Raw genomic sequence first — 18,277 nt, 5'->3', positions numbered from 1 at the left:
CAAATAAAACCCAAAGTCCGATCCAAATCAAATTAAAATCCAATTCAAACCCAACCCAAATATATTTCAAATCTAATCCAAATTCAATCCAACCCAATTTATATCCAATCTAAATCAAAATCCAATTAACATCAAATCTTAATCCGATCGAGATCAAAAAATTAATCTATATCTAATACAATCCAAACGAAATTCAAATCAAATTCAATTCCAGTCCAGAACCAATCCGAAACCAATCAAAAGACAATCCTGATCCAATTTAAATCTAATCAAAATCCAATTCCAATCCAAAACAAATCAAAATGCGATTCAAATCTGATTCAAATCCATTCCAAATGCAATCCAAATCAAATCCAGATTCAATTTCATTTCAAATCTGATTCAAATCGTATCCAAATCCAATCAAAATCCAATCCAGATCCAATTCAAACCCAGTCCAGATCTAATCCAAATAGATTCAAATCTAAATCTAATCCAAATCCAATAAAAATAAAAATTCTAATCCAATTCAAATCTGATTCAAATCAAATCCAAATGCAATCAAAATGCGATCCAGATCCAATTTAAATCCAATTCAAATCCGATGCAAATGCAATCCAAATCCAATCAGAATGCTATCCAAATCTGATTCAAATACAATCCAAACCCAATCCAAAGCAATCAAGATCCAGATCAAATCCAAATGTAATCCAAATCTAATCAAAATGCGATCCGGATCCAATCCAAATCCAATCCAAATTCAATCCGAATCTTATCCAAATCCAATCCAAATTCAATTTAAATCTGATTCAAATGCAATTCAAATCTAATCAAGATGCAGAACCAATCCATATGCAATCCAAATCCAATCAAAATGCGATCCAGATCCAATTTAAATCCGAGTCAAATCCAATCCTAATGCAATCCAAATCCATTCAAGATCCTGTAATCCGAATCCAATCAAAATGTGATCCAAATCCAATAAAAATGTAATCCAAACCCAATCCAAAACCAATCAAGATCCAGATCCAATCCAAATGCAATCCAAATCTGATTCAAATCAAATCAAGATGCAGATCCAATCCAAATGCAATCCAAATCTGATTCAAATCCAATCCAAATCCAATCAAAATGCAATCCAGATCCAATCCAAATGCAATCCAAATCTGATTCAAATCCAATCCAAATGCAATCCAAACCCAATCCAAAACCAATCAAGATCCAGATCCAATCCAAATGCAATCCAAATCCAATCAAAATGCGATCCAAATCCAATCCAAATGCAATCCAAATCTGATTCAAATCCAATCCAAATGCAATCCAAACCCAATCCAAAACCAATCAAGATCCAGATCCAATCCAAATGCAATGCAGATCCAATCCAAATCCCATCCAAATGCAATCCAAATCTGATTCAAATGCAATTCAAATCTAATCAAGATGCAGAACCAATCCAAATGCAATCCAAATCCAATCAAAATGCAATCCAGATCCAATCCAAATGCAATCCAAATCCAATCAAAATGCAATCCAGATCCAATTCAAATCCAAGCCCAATCCAAAACCAATCAAGATCCAGATCCAATCCAAATGCAATCCAAATCTGATCCAAATCCAATCCAGATCCAATCCAAATGCAATCCAAATCTGATTCAGATCCAATCCAAATCCAATCAAAATGCAATCCAGATCCAATCCAAATGCAATCCAAATCTGATTCAAATCCAATCCAAATGCAATCCAAACCCAATCCAAAACCAATCAAGATCCAGATCCAATCCAAATGCAATCCAAATCCAATCAAAATGCAATCCAGATCCAATCCAAATGCAATCCAAATCTGATTCAAATCCAATCCAAAACCAATCAAGATCCAGATCCAATCCAAATGCAATCCAAATTCAATCAAAATGCAATCTAGATCCAATCTAAAATTGGATTTAAATTTAATCCAAATGCAATCCAAATCTGATTCAAATCCAATCCAAATGCAATCCAAATCCAATCAAAATGCAGATCCAATCCAAATCCAATCCGAATGCAATCCAAATCTAATTCAAATTCAATCCAAATCCAATCAAGATCCAGATCTAATCCAAATCAAATCCAAATGCAATCCAAATCCAATTAAGATGCAGATCCAATCCAAATGCAATTCAAATCCAATCAAAATGCGATCCAAATCCAATCAAAATGCAATCCATATCTGATTCAAATCCAATCCAAACCCAATCCAAAACCAATCAAGATCCAAAACCAATCAAGATCCAGATCCAATCCAAATCCGATCCAAATCCAATCAAAATGCAATCCAAATTTGATTCAAATCCAATCCAAATGCAATCCAAAACCAATCAAGATCCAGTTCCAATCCAAATTCAATCAAAATCCAATCAAAATGCACTCAAGATCCAATTTAAAATATGATTTAAATCCAATCCAAATCGCTTGTCATAAGACGAGTTTGTACAATCCCATTGAATTCCACCACTTAATTGTATCTTGACAGATACGAATTTCGACCTCAACAGATACAATTAAGTGGTGGAATTCAATGGGATTGTACAAACTCGTCTTATGACAAGTGAAGACATTCCACTAAAAAGCTCAAAATAATTTTCTTAATCCAATCCATATGTAATCCAAATATGATTCAAATCCTAACCAAATCCAATCCAAATGCAATCCAAATCCAATCAAGATCCAGATCTAATCCAAATCAAATCCAAATCCAATCAAAATGCGATCCAAATCCAATCAAAATGCAATGCAGATCCAATCCAAATGCAATCCAAATCTGATTCAAATCCAATCCAAATGCAATCCAAAACCAATCAAGATCCAGATCCAATCCAAATGCAATCCAAATCCAATCAAAATGCAATCCAGATCCAATCCAAATGCAATCCAAATCTGATTCAAATCCAATCCAAATGCAATCCAAATCCAATCAAAATGCAATCCAGATCCAATCCAAATCTGATTCAAATCCAATCCAAATGCAATCCAAACCCAATCCAGATCCAATCCAAATGCAATCCAGATCCAATCCAAATGCAATCCAGATCCAATCAAAATGCAATCCAGATCCAATTTAAAATTGGATTTAAATCCAATCCAAATGCAATCCAAATATGATTCAAATCCTAACCAAATCCAATCCAAATCTGATTCAAATCCAATCCAAATGCAATCCAAATCCAATCAAGATGCAGATCCAATCCAAATCAAATTCGAAAGCAATCCAAATCTGATTCAAATGAAATTCAAATCCAATCAAAATGCGATCCAGATCCAATTCAAATCTGATTCAAATTAAATCCAAATCCAATCAAGATCCAGATCTAATCCAAATCAAATCCAAATCCAATCAAGATGCAGATCCAATCCAAATGCAATCCAAATCCAATCAAAATGCAATCCATATCTGATTCAAATCCAATCCAAACCCAATCCAAAACCAATCAAGATCCAGATCCAATCCAAATGCAATCCAAATACAATCAAAGTGCAATCCAGATCCAATCCAAATGCAATCCAAATCTGATTCAAATTCAATCCAAATGCAATCCAAACCCAATCCAAAACCAATCAAGATCCAATCCAAATCCAATCAAAATGCGATCCAAATCCAAACCAAATGCAATGCAGATCCAATCCAAATCTGATTCAAATCCAATCCAAATGCAATCCAAATATGATTCAAATCCTAACCAAATCCAATCAAAATGCAATCCAAACAATCCAAAACCAATCAAGATCGAGATTCAATCCAAATGCAATCCAAATTCAATCCAAATCCAATCCAAATCTATTGACGTCCGTAGAACTTTGCAGTCAAGAAAAGACCAAACTTCTGTAACTTGGAACAGCTCTTTATTATAAACGTGTGTTAGGATTAACGGTTCGAATTGGAATGAAAAAATAGTCCGTAGTTATTAGTTGGTATAAACAACTGGTAGTCACCCTTAGTGACCAACGATTGCTGATTGATCCGCAACACCCCCTCTCAATCGGTGACTCCAATTTTATTGCGAAGAAACTGGAATCGTCCAACGTCTAATGACTTGGTGAATAGGTCTGCTTGCTGCTCGGTAGTAGAAATTGATTCTAGTTTGATGTTCCCGGCAGCCACGTGATCCTTGATGAAATCACGCTTGATATCAATGTGTTTGATTCGCTTTGATTCAGCATTCTTGGCCAGTCCTATACTGCCGTGAATCGCATATCTGTCCCATCTTTGCTGGGTTTCCTATTCATATGGGACAAATATGCGATTCACGGCAGTATACACCCTCTATTATCTTCATATATTAGAACAGGATCCGACGTTGCCTTGCAGTTGAGGTCTTCCAGAAGTCCAGCTAACCATATTGCTTCAGACACTGATACGCTCAGTGCAACTTATTCGGCTTCGCTTGACGACATGGAAACTGTAGCTTGTTTGCGACTTGCCTAGGATACTGTTGATCCAAAAACTTTGAACAGAAATCCCGTAACTGACTTGTGGTCTTCTGCATTGGAAGCCCAGTCGGCGTCTACGTATCCTACGATTGGTTTACTATCTTCGTTTTTTGTGAAATGTAGACCCATGGTAGCTGATCCCTTCAGGTATCTGGCAATGCGCTTGAGTGCCTGCCAATGGTTATCCGTCGGTTTTTGTTGGAATCTTCCCATATAGCTGACCGGATAGCACAAATCAGGTCGCACACACAGCATTTGATACATCATACTGCCGAGAAGCTCCCGGTAAGGCTGGGAGGTACAACATCCTTCGCGTCTTAGCCTTGGGGTACTTCCATGTAGAGAACCTCCTTCAGCACACCATGGAGAAAAGCCGTCTTGACATCCATCTGGTGTATATGAAAGCCCTGATTGATGGCAACAGCTAACACCACACGAACCGTTGACAGTTTGGCTACTGGGGCAAACGTATCTTCAAAATCAATTCCTGGACGTTGAAGGAACCCTTTTACCACCAGTCGCGCTTTATATCGAATTGGCCGACCAGCCTCGTCCTTTTTGAGTCGAAAGACCCATTTTGTCTTGAGAGGCTTCACACCGCCAGGATTCTTCATCAGCTTCCACACATTGTTAGCCTTCATTGAGTTCAGCTCGTCCTGCACCGCTTGGTACCAAAGGGCACGATCCTCACGGGTATCAATCTCATTATAAGTTTCGGGAGCATCTGATGGGATGGGAAAACCAACAGCATTTGCGCTAAACCCAGTAAGATAGTTGAGAAACTTACCGGGGAATCGGCGCTCCCGTTCGCTGCGCCTCGTGGACTGCTTGCCACTTGGGCCAGAAGACATGTCCAGATCTGGATGCGAAGGGAGCGCGGTGTCATCGCATTCCGTTACATCTTCAACTTCTGCATCATCAGTGCTATCTTCAAGCAAGACTTGATCATCAGGCTGTTGAGTTTCAATTTGCACATCGAACTGCTCGGTTTGCTCTTCCCCCTCTTCCTCGTAGACTATGGGAACCACCAGATTTTCATTAGCACGACCTTCTCCATCATTGGCCCAGGGGAAACAGTTCTCATTGAACTTGACGTCACGAGCAATCACAATTTGTTTCGATTCTTCGTTCCATAGCCGGTAGCCATTGGGTGGACCATGAACAGCTTGCGACTCTTCGCATCCAATTTCTTTCGGTGTTGTTTCGGTATCCATGCAAAAGCTTGACAACCAAAAACTCGAACCTTTTCTAGACTTGGCTTCTTCTTGTACCAGAGTTCAGCCGGTGTGACATTTCTTGGCAACGCAGAGGTTGAGCTTCGATTTAGCAGGTACACGGCCGTCAACACGGCCTCACACCACAGCGATTTTGGAGAATTGGATCCTATTAGCATAGTACGTACCTTTTCTATCAAAGTTCTGTTGAATCTCTCCGCAACTCCATTTTGCTGCGGTGAGTAGGCTACCGTAGGTTCAATCTGGATTCCCATCGCTTTGTAATACTGCTTCTGGCTATTCGAACAATATTCACGTCCCTGGTCTACCGTAAGTTTTGAGATCTTGTTACCAAATGCTGCTGTTGCCATCGCCGCAAACTCTTGAAATACTTGAAATACCTCTGATTTCTTTCTTAACAGATATACGGCAGCAAAATGAGAGTGATCGTCAATAAACGAAACGAAGTAGCGGTGTCCATCCCAAGACATAGGTTCAATCGGTCCACACACATCAGAATGGATACGTCCAAACGGTCGAGTTGCCCGATCTCTTGCACCATTGAATGGCTCCCGGCTGTGTTTACCGAGGACACACACCACACCATCTTGTTGTTAAAGACAACTTCAACACCAGCCTTGGTTAACTTCTTCACCGACATGAGGTTGTGCCTGAGAGTCGGAACGTATAGTACATCCTTCGCGTGCATCAGTACGCCATAATTGCTCATTCCACGGATGACACCTGCTTCCTTAGCCACTAGGGATTCGCCATTCTTAGCTATGTCGATGTACACTGGTTGCTTCAAGGTTTCTACGACTGAAAGATGGTGCTTCGCATTAACCATATGATCGCTGGCCCCGGAGTCCAGCAGAAACTCGAGCGTTTCCGTTTTATCGCACTGTCTGTCATGAACACGACTGACCTTGATTCGTTCGCTGCGTTGGCTTTCGGCTTATTCCTACAATCCTTCTTCATGTGACCACGCTTGCCACAGCCATGACATTTTCCGTTAAACTTCTCGCTTCCATGTCACCGGCGTTGATCTCCAACAAATGCAGTAGGTTTTTCTTCATAACTATGCATTCGATCCAAACGCTTCGATTCATCACTAAGCAACCGGGTCTTCTTCACCTCATAAGTCAATTCATCTTCCGGAAGATTTTCGAGAGCGGTCATAAGGGGGTCATACGACTCCGGAAGCGTTAAACTTAAGGCTGCACAAACATCGCTTTCTTCAAGATTTGAGCCGGCCACTCGGAGTTGTCGAATGAGGTCCTCAAACTTTAGCAGGTGGGCGCGCAATGATGTCCCTTCCTTCAATTGAAGACGAGCGATCTGCTTCCTAATTACCGTTTGCTTTCCGGCCGATTTCTTGGCAAACGTATCTTCAAGAACCTTCCACATTTCTTTGGTCGTATTCTTTTCTCGGATACATCCCAAGTACTCGTCCGACACCAAGCTCACCAGCAGGGATTCCGCCTTACAGTCCATTTCCTTGAACTTCACAGCTTCGTCAGCCGCTGCTGGAACATCCTTCACCCCAGCGTCCCACACCTTCGAGGCTTCGAGATACACTTGAACACGAAACTTCCAGGTATCGTAGCCAGTTCCAGAAAACTAAGGGATTCCGTGAACGGCCACTTCTTTCTTGCTGTCGCCCATAACCTATTGACGTCCGTAGAACTTTGCAGTTAAAAAAAGACCAAACTTCTGTAACTTGGAACAGCTCTTTATTAAAAACGTGTGTTAGGATTAGCGGTTCGAATTTTCGAAAGTTCGAAAAAAATAGTCCGTAGTTATTAGTTGGTATAAACAACTGGCAGTCACCCTTAGTGACCAACGATTGCTTGATCCGCAACAAGATCTAATTCAAAATTGGATTTAAATTCAATCCAAATGCAATCCAAATATGATTCAAATCCTAACCAAATCCAATCTAAATCTGATTCAAATCCAATCCAAATTCAATCAAGATGCAAATCCAATCCAAATCCAGTCCGAATGCAATCCAAATCTGATTCAAATGAAATTCAAATCCAATTAAAATGCGATCCAGATCCAATTCAAATCTGATTCAAATCCAATCCAAACCCAATCCAAAACCAATCAAGATCCAGATCCAATCCAAATGCAATCCAAATCTGATTCAGATCCAATCCAAATGCAATCCAAATCCAATCAAAATGCAATCCAGATCCAATCCAAATGCAATTAAGGTCAGATTCAAATCCAATCCCCAAATGCAATCCAAACCCAATCCAAAACCAATCAAGATCCAGATCCAATCCAAATGCAATCCAAATATGATTCAAATCCTAACCAAAACCAATCCAAATCTGATTCAAATCCAATCCAAATGCAATCCAAATACAATCAAAATGCAATCCAGATCTGATTGAAATCCAATCCAAATCCAATCAAAATGAAATCCAAATCCAATAAAAATGCGATCCAGATCAAATTTAAATCTGATTAAAATCCAATCCAAATCCAAACAAAATTATATCCAAATCCATTCAAAATGCGATCCAGATCCAATGCAAATCTGATTTAAATCCAATCCAAAGATAATCCAAATCCAATCAAAATACGATCCAGATCCAATTTAAATCTGATTCAAATCCAATCCAAACGCAATCCAAATTCAATCAAAATGCCATCCAGATCTATTTCAAATCCAATTCAAATTTCTTACAAATGCAATCCAAATCCAATCAAGATCCAGATCTAATCCAAATCAAATCCAAATGCAATACAAATCCAATCAAGATGCAAATCCAATCCAAATGCAATCCAAATATGACTCAAATCCAATCCAAATCTGATTCAAATATCCAAATGACTCAAATCCAATCCAGATCCAATCCAAATGCAATTCAAATCAATCCAAATTCAATCCAGAGCCGATTCAAAACCAAATCGAACAAAAATTCAATGCAAATTGATTTTCAAATCTAATCCACATGCAATCGAAAAATGTCTAAATTCAATCCACCTAGCGGCGATGATGCCTTCCTCGTGCTTCATAAAAATGTATTGAAAACATGTCATTAGAAAGGTCAAAAAAGCACTTTAAGGGAATAGATCGCATGTTTTCTATCATTTTGCATGTTTTACGCATTGTCATCATCCTTGAATGTTTTTTTCGATTTCGAGTTTTTTTTTCAAACGGGGGACCGTTGGGAATAAAACAATGATTTTTCAATAATTCTGAAACGAAAAGTTTACAGAGTTTATTGATACGTTTGACAGTTTATCGTTCGTTTTCTTCTTAGGAGTTAGGCCGATACAAATATTAAATTTATTTTATGTCCGACAGCTCTTGGAAAACACGAGGGGGGGGGGGGAATAAAAAAAATAACAAGGAAACGAAAAAAAAAAATCCAAAATGGGAATAATTGCATGAAAAATTTGGAATTTTAATGGAAAATGATAGCAAAGAATGTTGAGAAGAGCAAAGAATATTAATATTTGTAATATATTTATGCAGTAATGAACTTAGTACAAACTTTATATAATTTAAAAAAAATTGGAACTTATTTCCGTAGAAATTTTAGTTTTTCTTTTTGAGAAAGTTTTTGCAGATGGACTATAAACTATTGAATCCATAACACCAACATTTTTAAAGTACGGCTAGATTCATAAACTTTTGTTTAACAATAGGCAATAATCAGGTGTACGGAATGGCCAGGTTCGGGATTGCAGACTTCCCGGACTATAAGGAATAGATAGGTGAAGTTTGAAGTAGAATCGGTGATGCACGTCATATCAGTTCTTCATATCATGCTCACTTCCTAAAATTATTGAAATGACATGCTACTTGTTAGCAGCATAGATACGGCCTCAGATCAACCAGTAGAGAGGATGCAATAGATGTTGAACTTACTCATGCAAGAAGTATGCGTGGATCAGCTGCGGAGGTTTCTGAAAAATCGTAAGGAGGCTATTTCGTCTCAGGTACGGCGATTGTCATCTAGGAGCTTCCCAATCCTTACACGATCTGAGATGTCTTATCAGGTGTCTGGTTGCAGATTTTAGTTTATCTTACTCCAAGGTACGATACACTGAAAACAACCCTGCTTTTTGAGAGTTACAGCTCCACTTGTTTTATGAAAAATAAAACATTCCTCCAAACAAGTTCTAAAATAAATCTATTACTTTGCTTAGCTCTATTACTTAGCTAATCAAAGTTACACAATTCATAGGCTATAGGGCACTAGGACTGGTTTCTTTCTCAGCACCCATGTACATGTGGTATTCATTAAGTGGGATCCAATTTCCACACACCCACTTTTGTGTTCTGAGTACCTTTTAGGGTACATAGGGCCAACGTTAAGGATCTCCATCCTTGGCTTGAGCCCAAGTCTGATTCCCATCAACTTTGTTTATTACTCTGTTAGGGTTTTGTCGCCAGGTGATCCTGGGTCTGCCTCTACTGTGATGTCCTGCCGGATTCCAGCGCTTGCTTGCAGATTTCGCCTCTGCTCTTACGTTGTCTGTGGCCGGCCTACGTCCATTCACACAGTGGAGTTGCCGTTGATATTGGATCGTCGATGGAGTCAGTATTCGGTATCCAGTTGTGAGCCCACCAGGCGCGAGCAGTAAAACATAGACATCGGGTGATGAATACTTGCAAATCTATGTGATCCCTGTCAATACGCACCAAGTCTCACCGGTGTAGAACATCGCAGATTTCATGTAAGAGTTGAGTGTTCGAGGTTTGGTGCATTGTCTGGACAGATTGGATCACCATGTTCTATGTTGATCTTGGTCCGCCGTCCGACATTGGCTGGCTTTGGTTTCGTCCTTCTCCAATGTTTGCCCGGCTACCGTGGAGTTCGAGTTTGTTGAGTGGGAGCATACGACCAGGTCATTCAGTTTACTTTACTTGGTAGGACGTTGTGGCGTTAGTAGATCCCGAGCAGCACACTTGTCACATACAGGTTTATGTAACTTATGATCGACCAAATCGAGTCACATTAGAGTTGCAGCAACTAAATCAGTCATAACTGTGCTACTAGCAGTATCATAATCTCGTTCGATTGCTCTATGGAGGTAGACTGCTAAAGAGATCCATCAGGCATCATGAAATATTGAAGAGGAATTGAATATCGCCAGTTTTTGCGGGTTTCCTACCATCGTCGGCCGGGGAGGCCTCCTGCGCCCGCTTCTCATGTCTGCAGGCAGCAGCATTTGACTTACCTCCCAGACCCGCTTTTAGTTGGTAGGACAAGTATTTAGATCCTCTGGAAATGTATCAGCTGAAAACGAAGACGATGCTTTCTTGACGCCATAATAAACGCAGCGCTGACATCGCGTTTGACTATCATCTTCTAATTGGCGAATGGCGACAACGCGTTGCTCGGATTCGGCGGTGTCATGAGAGGCTCGGGCGACGAATCAAAACAGACCGTCCAGAAGAACCAGCTGTGAAGAAATCGTTCGTTGAAGTTCTTAGTACTCGGGTAGTTGATGTTCTGGAAGGTGGCAGCGTAGAAGATAGTTGGGCAGTGAAGAATGGTTTTATCGAAATCTGCGAGAAAAACTTGGATGAGCTGCTCATTCAGCAAAATAATGGATTACAGATGTAACCCGACGGAAGATTGAGCAGCGTAGCGTAGGAGCAAACGGTGAGAGAAGTGAAGAATCAGATAAATAAAGTAGAGTCCGTCAACGGTATGTATTCCTGTAAGTGGGAGTCGGGTGCTGCTGCAGATAGAACAGGAGGGCATGGGTGGACTTCCTGACCGATGAAGAAAAGATGGCTGCAGCAACCGGAGGTTATTGCCTCGTTTGCTCTTTGACTTGGACAGCTGAAGTGTTGGTACGAGAACTTCGAACAGCGTCTTCATGTCTCAGCCAGTGTTTTTCAAAAGCCAGCCATCCGAGGCATACAATTTGAAGAATTGGCTAATGATCACGAAACACTATATTAAAGCCTGTCCACGTTAAATTTCGGACACTTAGGTACTGTCCAATTGATTTGTCGCCATTTTTATCAATTTGGGCGTGTTCAAAATATCTGAAAGCAGCACATAAAGCAGTAAATGTCATCTAAATTGATCGTCTCAGTGGTTTGCGAAAATTTTCAAAAATTGCCTGATGTCTGAAATTTAACGTGGACAGGCTTTAGTACTGCGACGCTCATTTATGCTGAGTGAGCTCAAAGGGCTGACCGTTTGCTTTTTTGCGGCGTCTCACCATCAAAGTCAGCAGGACCATGTGGTTGAGTGTCAACGGGAACAGCCCCCCAAACTTTGCAATAGCCGGACAATCTGACGATTTAAACATCTTGACAATCTGATATCAGCAGATAGCGAAATCTGGATCGACACGGAACCACGAGCTGGGGATAACTTTGCGAGTTATTGACATATTTGGAAACCATACCGAATGTACCACTCGATCTTGAAACTTGTTGAATAGCTGGATAGCGTGTGCCGGGCAACATAAAAGCCATCAATACCGATAACAGTATGTAGAGGATGTTCGAGAACATTGGTGGAAATGGGTAGGCCACATATTGCAACGGAGCTTAGACGGAATCTGTAAGCAAGAGTCCCCTTAATATGCGTGATCTGATAGGATATAGAATATTTATACAGATAGATATGTATGCTGTTATTTTCATTTGAAATACTCTTGGTGACAAATGTATGGTCTATAAATGACTATTTTGTACAAGACAAAAACAGTTTTTTTTCGCCCCCTCAATATTTTTGGAAAGTTGAAGGGGGGGGTGACATAAAATAAATTTAATATTTGTATCGGCCTTATTGTATCGATTACGTCTTCTTCTGATCCCCATCTTATTTCAATCTATCCACATTCAATGTAAATCAAAATCCTTTCAGTTCCAAAATACTTCATTTGTAATCTATATTTAGCGCGAATTTATTTCAAATGCTATGTTAAATTATTTCAATTCTAAATTAAGATATAGATACTCTAAATAATTACCTTCCGAATGTAATCAAATCCATATCAACTCCAAATCCCATCTAAAACTAATATGCCGTGGGCACTACGACCGGGCTTCCTTCAATTGCTGAAACCCACCGCCGGTAATTGGATGACACGTTTTTTTACTTCCGTTGATTTGGATTTTGTCGGCATCGTTCTGGTGAAAATTGTAAGAAGGAAAGCCACTTTCAAGTGCCGACGAAAATGAGTCCAGTGTACGCCAACGGTACAAGACGTTCGCCAAGTCATCGGTCTCATGAATGGTTCTACATTGCTACTGGAACTTGGACTTTTCTACTCAGTGTTCTGCTAGCATTTCCACAGTTTCTAATTAAAAGCTTTTCCATGTCTTCAATTGCAAGATTATGTTTCTAGTGTCTTACTTAAGCACAATTGATATACTAAGGTCAGGGAGTTTCCGAACCGGAAACATCCCTAACCATACTTAGAAACGAACTCGTTAGTTTCGGAATTGCAATCCTACTCATTTGCTTGTAAATAAATCTAATTGGAGACCCAAGTCAAGCCATAGTCCTGTCGATCTTGTTATTGATAGGCTAAATGAGTGTAGGTCATGTCATAGTATAAAAGCGATTAATAAAGATTTCGTAATGGCTGCCGAATTTTCGATTTTTTTTTCAAGCCAATCAAAACTGGTTACTATTCAAGGAGAAATACACGTTGATTAATGCATATTCGAAGTAAATTTGTTCCAATTGATTAAAGATCAAAATTAGTTGTGACGACTCTGTAGATATTACCTACTCCAGGAAATACGCAGCCCATGCCTCCTCTCATTGAATCTACGGGGGCGGTATTAGTCACCACTATTTCCGATACCTTCACTGAACGGTCTCATCGTGTGGAGGTGTTTTATATACATTTTACTCATGTTTTCAATTCCGGTCCAATTTGAATAAATACTAATAATAGTTCTACTCCAACGCCTCTGCATCAAGCCATCGTCATCATCATCAGTTCGAACTCGTGCCTGCTTTTCAACCTTTCCGGACACAATGTTTCTGCGCTTCTGATACGATGATGACGGGTTGCCTGTCATCGACATCACATCGCTCTTTGCCCCCCATCTTCAAGGACCCTTTCCTATGCCGAAATAACGCGGCCCTTAGCCACGACGTCACACCGGAAAGGGTTCCTTCCTACCTCCGCAAGTCGAGCAAACACAACAGCAGCGCATCGTCACATGACATCACAACGAGCTTCGACCAATAATCGAGTCAAAGTCAGGTTCGGCAGAAACGCACGACCGCGCCGCCCGGCTATTTATCGTTTTTTTGCCAAAATTCCACCCCCGTCCTCCGGACGAGGAGCCCACTCTCGCGCGCTAATTTGGAGCCGCCCGCAATCACGACTTTTTTTCTTTTCGAGCCAGCCAACCAAACCGGGCCCCTTTTAGACGATTCTCTCTAATGAGCAGCGGCAACAATAACCAACGGATCGAGCGGCAATATTTTTGCGGCGAATGCTGTATTGAATTGATTAACCGAGCGAGTAAACAAAACTTGTTGGACGCTAGTGTGTACAAAAAGTACGTAGGATGTGGGTTGTGGGCGTGTGGGAGGGAGAGTTCAGGCATTGACCGAAACTGCTCATAAGCGAACCGAAGGTAAATATAAATATTGTGAGTCAATGTGGCGATGGTTCTCGAACTGGAGTTCACGAAACCGCAAAACAGAGGATAGAAATATTTTTATGTAGAAAACACATAAATTTCTTTCTGTTTTAAATGCATTTAGATTCCTATTTTTAGACGGATAAGAATTTCACCAACAAACATCTTTATTTAGTCACTTAAGAGCGAAACTCGCGTTGAATATGTGGAAGAATTTGCATTTGTGGAAATAAATCAATTTTTTTATAAACAAAGCAATGAAGTCCAAAATTCAACATCGTTGTTTTTGTCTTTCGAACAATTTTGTGGAAGTCGGTACTGAAATAGTGTTCTAGAATTAGAGAAATCAAATACAGATTGAAGTTTCATTGTACTTTACAATGTTCTGAAAACTCATATGTGAATATGTACATAAAGGGGGAGACCTAGCGGGTACTGAAAAAGCTCGAGATTCCCAAAGCCGACAAAGGTCCTTCTTTTTTTTTTTTCTTCCTAAACAATGGAGGGGGAATCTGCTCAACAGACATCCTGGGTTGACCAGGAAGTGCTGGGTTAGGGGCCACCTCCAATGAGGGAGGCAGGACTGCATCCCCGACCAGCTAAACCATTTCCATTGCCGCCAAGCCCACCTTCCTTTCGGAACAACCAGAAAGTAATGCTTCAAAGGGAGGCCAGTGCACAACGCACCCTCGAGGTTAGCTGTGTGTCCTTGCAGCACCGAACATCTTAACTCGCTATTTTAGAAGAACACCACGGTATCGTGCCAGCGCGTTGCCGGCTTTCCAGGTGGCCTTACCACGCCCTATGTCCTCGGAAGGTGGGAAGGGTCGACCTCGCGCCTGCTTCCCTCTGCACGACTGGTATCAAGAATGATGATGCCGCGTGCACCCCAAATTGACCTTTCTGCGATAGGGCCTATTCGCCAGCACACAGAGGGACTTGCCGACGCGAGGCCTACGCCTGCCCCAGCCTTGACGAGGACCCCTTTCCGTCCTCGGGCTCGGAACCCGCCCGGTTGACCGACGCCGCGAAAGCGACGATACCATGTTGTTCTTCGCGCGGCCACTTGTTCGATAAAAGGATCGAGTTCGACCACAGAGCATGACCACCGGTATGACCCATGAAGCCGACGGAGGTCCTTCGTAGCTTTGTTGGTTAAAGCACCAGTCTAGCGTACTGAGGGTCGTGGGTTCGAGTCCCATCTAAGGGAAAGTGGTTACCTCAAATACATTTTTCAAATTAATATCTTCCACATAATGTACATATTCACATATGAGTTTTCAGAACATTGTAAATTAATGTCCAAGTCGGGTGGTTTAATACCCGGAATATAGATAATTAACTTTGATTGAATTCTCATTGCACTACTAGCGCCGCCGAGTGAATAAATTTTAATATTAAATGACTTTTACCATGTGGCTATTTCGGGGTTAAGTCACATCATTCCAATCATTGTTGAGCAATTTATTCGCATATTTATTGAATCCAAAAAAACAAGTGAATTTTGAATGATTGGATTTTGATTGAGTTTGAATTAGATTTGAATTTGAATTTTTTGTTTTAGATTGGTTTTAGATTTAATTTTGATCGAATTTGGATTGGATTTGACTTTGATTTTGAATTGGATTTGGATTGAATTTGTATTGAATTTAAATTGAAATTAGAATAAATTTGGATTCGATTGGATTTGGATTCGATTTGATTTGAGTGGAATTTGAATATGATTTGGATTGGATCTTGATTTGATTTGGATAGGATTTGAATTGAATTTGGATTGGATCTGGATTGCATTTCGACTGGATCTGAATTGGAATTGGATGAATTTTGTATTTTGATTGAATTTGGATTGAATTTGAATTGGATTTGGATTGGATTTGGATTAGATTTGGATTGGATTGGATTCGGATTGGATAGGAATTGGATTTGGAATAGATTCGGTTTGGATCTGGGTTGGATTTAGATTGGATTCGGATTGGATTTGAATTGGATTTCAGTTCGATTTTGATTGGATTTGGATTGGATTTGAATTGGATTTGGATTTTATTGGATTTGGATCGGGTTTTTATTGTTTTTGGATTCGATTTTGATTGGATTTGGATTGATTCTGGGATGGATTTGGATTGCATTTGGGTTGGTTTTGCATTAGATTTTGATTGGATTTGGGTTGGGTTTGGGTTGGATTTGGATTGGATTTGGATTGGATTGGATTCGGATTGAATTCAGTTTGGATTTGTATATGATTTGGATTGAAATTGGTTTGAATTTGGATTGGATTTGGAATGGATTTAGATTGGATTCGGTATGGATTTGGATTCGGATTGGATTCGGTTTGGATTTCGATTAAATTTGGATTGATTCTGTGATGGATTTGTGTAGGATTTGGATTGGATTTGGATTGATTTGGGATGGATTTGGATTGGATTTGGGTTGGATTTGGATTGGATTTGGATTGGATTTCGATTAGATTTGGATTGGATTGGATTCGGATTGGATTCGGTTTGGATTTGGATATGATTTCGATTGAAATTGGATTGAATTTGGATTGGATTTGGATTGGATTTGGATTAGATTTGGATTGGATTTGAATTGGATTGGATTCGGATTGGATTCGGTTTGGATTTCGATTAAATTTGGATTGATTCTGGGATGGATTTGTGTAGGATTTGGATTGGATTCGGATATGATTTGAATTGTATTTGGATTCGATTTGGATAGGAATTGGATTTGGAATGGATTCGGTTTGGATCTGGGTTGGATTTAGATTGGATTCGGATTGGATTTGAATTGTATTTGGATTCGATTTTGATTGTATTTTGATTGGATTTGGATAGGATTTGGGTTGTATTTGGGTTGGATTTGGATTGGATTTGGATTGGATTTGGATTGGATTTGGATTAGATTTGGATTGGATTTGAATTGGATTTGAGTTGGATTTTATTGGATTTGGATTGGGTTTTTATTGTTTTTGGATACGATTTTTAATGGATTTGGATTGATTCTGTGATGGATTTGGATTGCATTTGGGTTGGATTTGGATTGGATTTTGATTGGATTTGGATTGGATTGGATTCGGATTGGATTTGGATATAATTTGGATTGAAATTGGATAGAATTTGGATTGGATTTGGATTGTATTTGGATTGATTTGGGATAGATTTGGATTGGATTTGGGTTGGATTTGGATTGGATTTCGATTGGATTTGGATTGGATTGGATTCGGATTTGGATTCGAATTTGATTGGATTTGGATTAAAATTGGATTCATTAGGGATGAATTTGGATTGGATTTTGATTGGATTTGGATTGGATTTGGATAGGATTTGGATTGGAACAGGACTGCATTTGCATTGGATTGGATTTGGGTTGGATTTGGATTTGATTGGATTTCGATTGTATTGGATTCGGATTTGATTGGATTTTGATTAAATTCGGATTGGTTTGGGATGGATTTGGATTGGATTTGGGTTGGATTTGGATTGGATTTGGATTAGATTTGGATTGGAACTGGACTGCATCTGGATTGGATTGGATTTGGATTGATTCTGGGATGGATTTGGATTGAATTTGGGTTGGTTTTGGATTAGATTTTGATTGGATTTGGATTGGATTTGGGTTGGATTTGGATTGGATTGGATTTCGATTGGATTTGGAGTAAATTTGGATTGATTTGGGTTGGATTTGGATTGAAATTGGATAGAATTTGGATTGATTTGGGATAGATTTGGATTGGATTTGAGTTGGATTTGAGTTGGGTTTGGATTGGATTTGGATTGAATATGGATTGGATAGGATTCGGATTGGATTCGGTTTGGACTTGGATATGATTTTTATTGAAATTGGATTGAATTTGGATTAGATTTGAGTTGGATTTGGATTAAATTTGGATTGATTTGGGATGGATTTAGATTGGAATTGGGTTGGATTTGGATTTGAATTAGATTTGGATTGGATTTGGAGTGGATTTCGATTGAATTTGGATTGGATTGGATTCGGATTTGGATTAAATTTGGATTGATTTGGG

The 18,277-nt window shown here is 39.6% G+C and overlaps 2 protein-coding genes across 4 annotated transcripts in view; one reads left to right on the top strand and one right to left on the bottom strand.

Moving 5' to 3' along the window:
* Window positions 1–18,277, top strand: part of LOC134207779 (mucin-5AC) — a 76,135-nt gene that overhangs the window by 2,871 nt on the left and 54,987 nt on the right. The window lies entirely within an intron of this gene.
* Window positions 6,690–7,151, bottom strand: LOC134207491 (uncharacterized). The gene has a single exon (XM_062683203.1). It carries the CDS (start codon window positions 7,149–7,151, stop codon window positions 6,690–6,692), a length of 462 nt encoding a protein of 153 aa, XP_062539187.1.

The sequence above is a fragment of the Armigeres subalbatus genome, chromosome 1 (assembly GCF_024139115.2).
Source record: "Armigeres subalbatus isolate Guangzhou_Male chromosome 1, GZ_Asu_2, whole genome shotgun sequence".
Lineage (NCBI taxonomy): Eukaryota > Metazoa > Arthropoda > Insecta > Diptera > Culicidae > Armigeres > Armigeres subalbatus.
This window is presented reverse-complemented; position numbering and strand designations above follow the sequence as displayed.

Coding starts and splice junctions, on each gene's coding strand:
- LOC134207491 (XM_062683203.1), bottom strand. CDS start 7,151: ATGGACTGTAAGGCGGAATCCCTGCTGGTGAGCTTGGTGTCGGACGAG.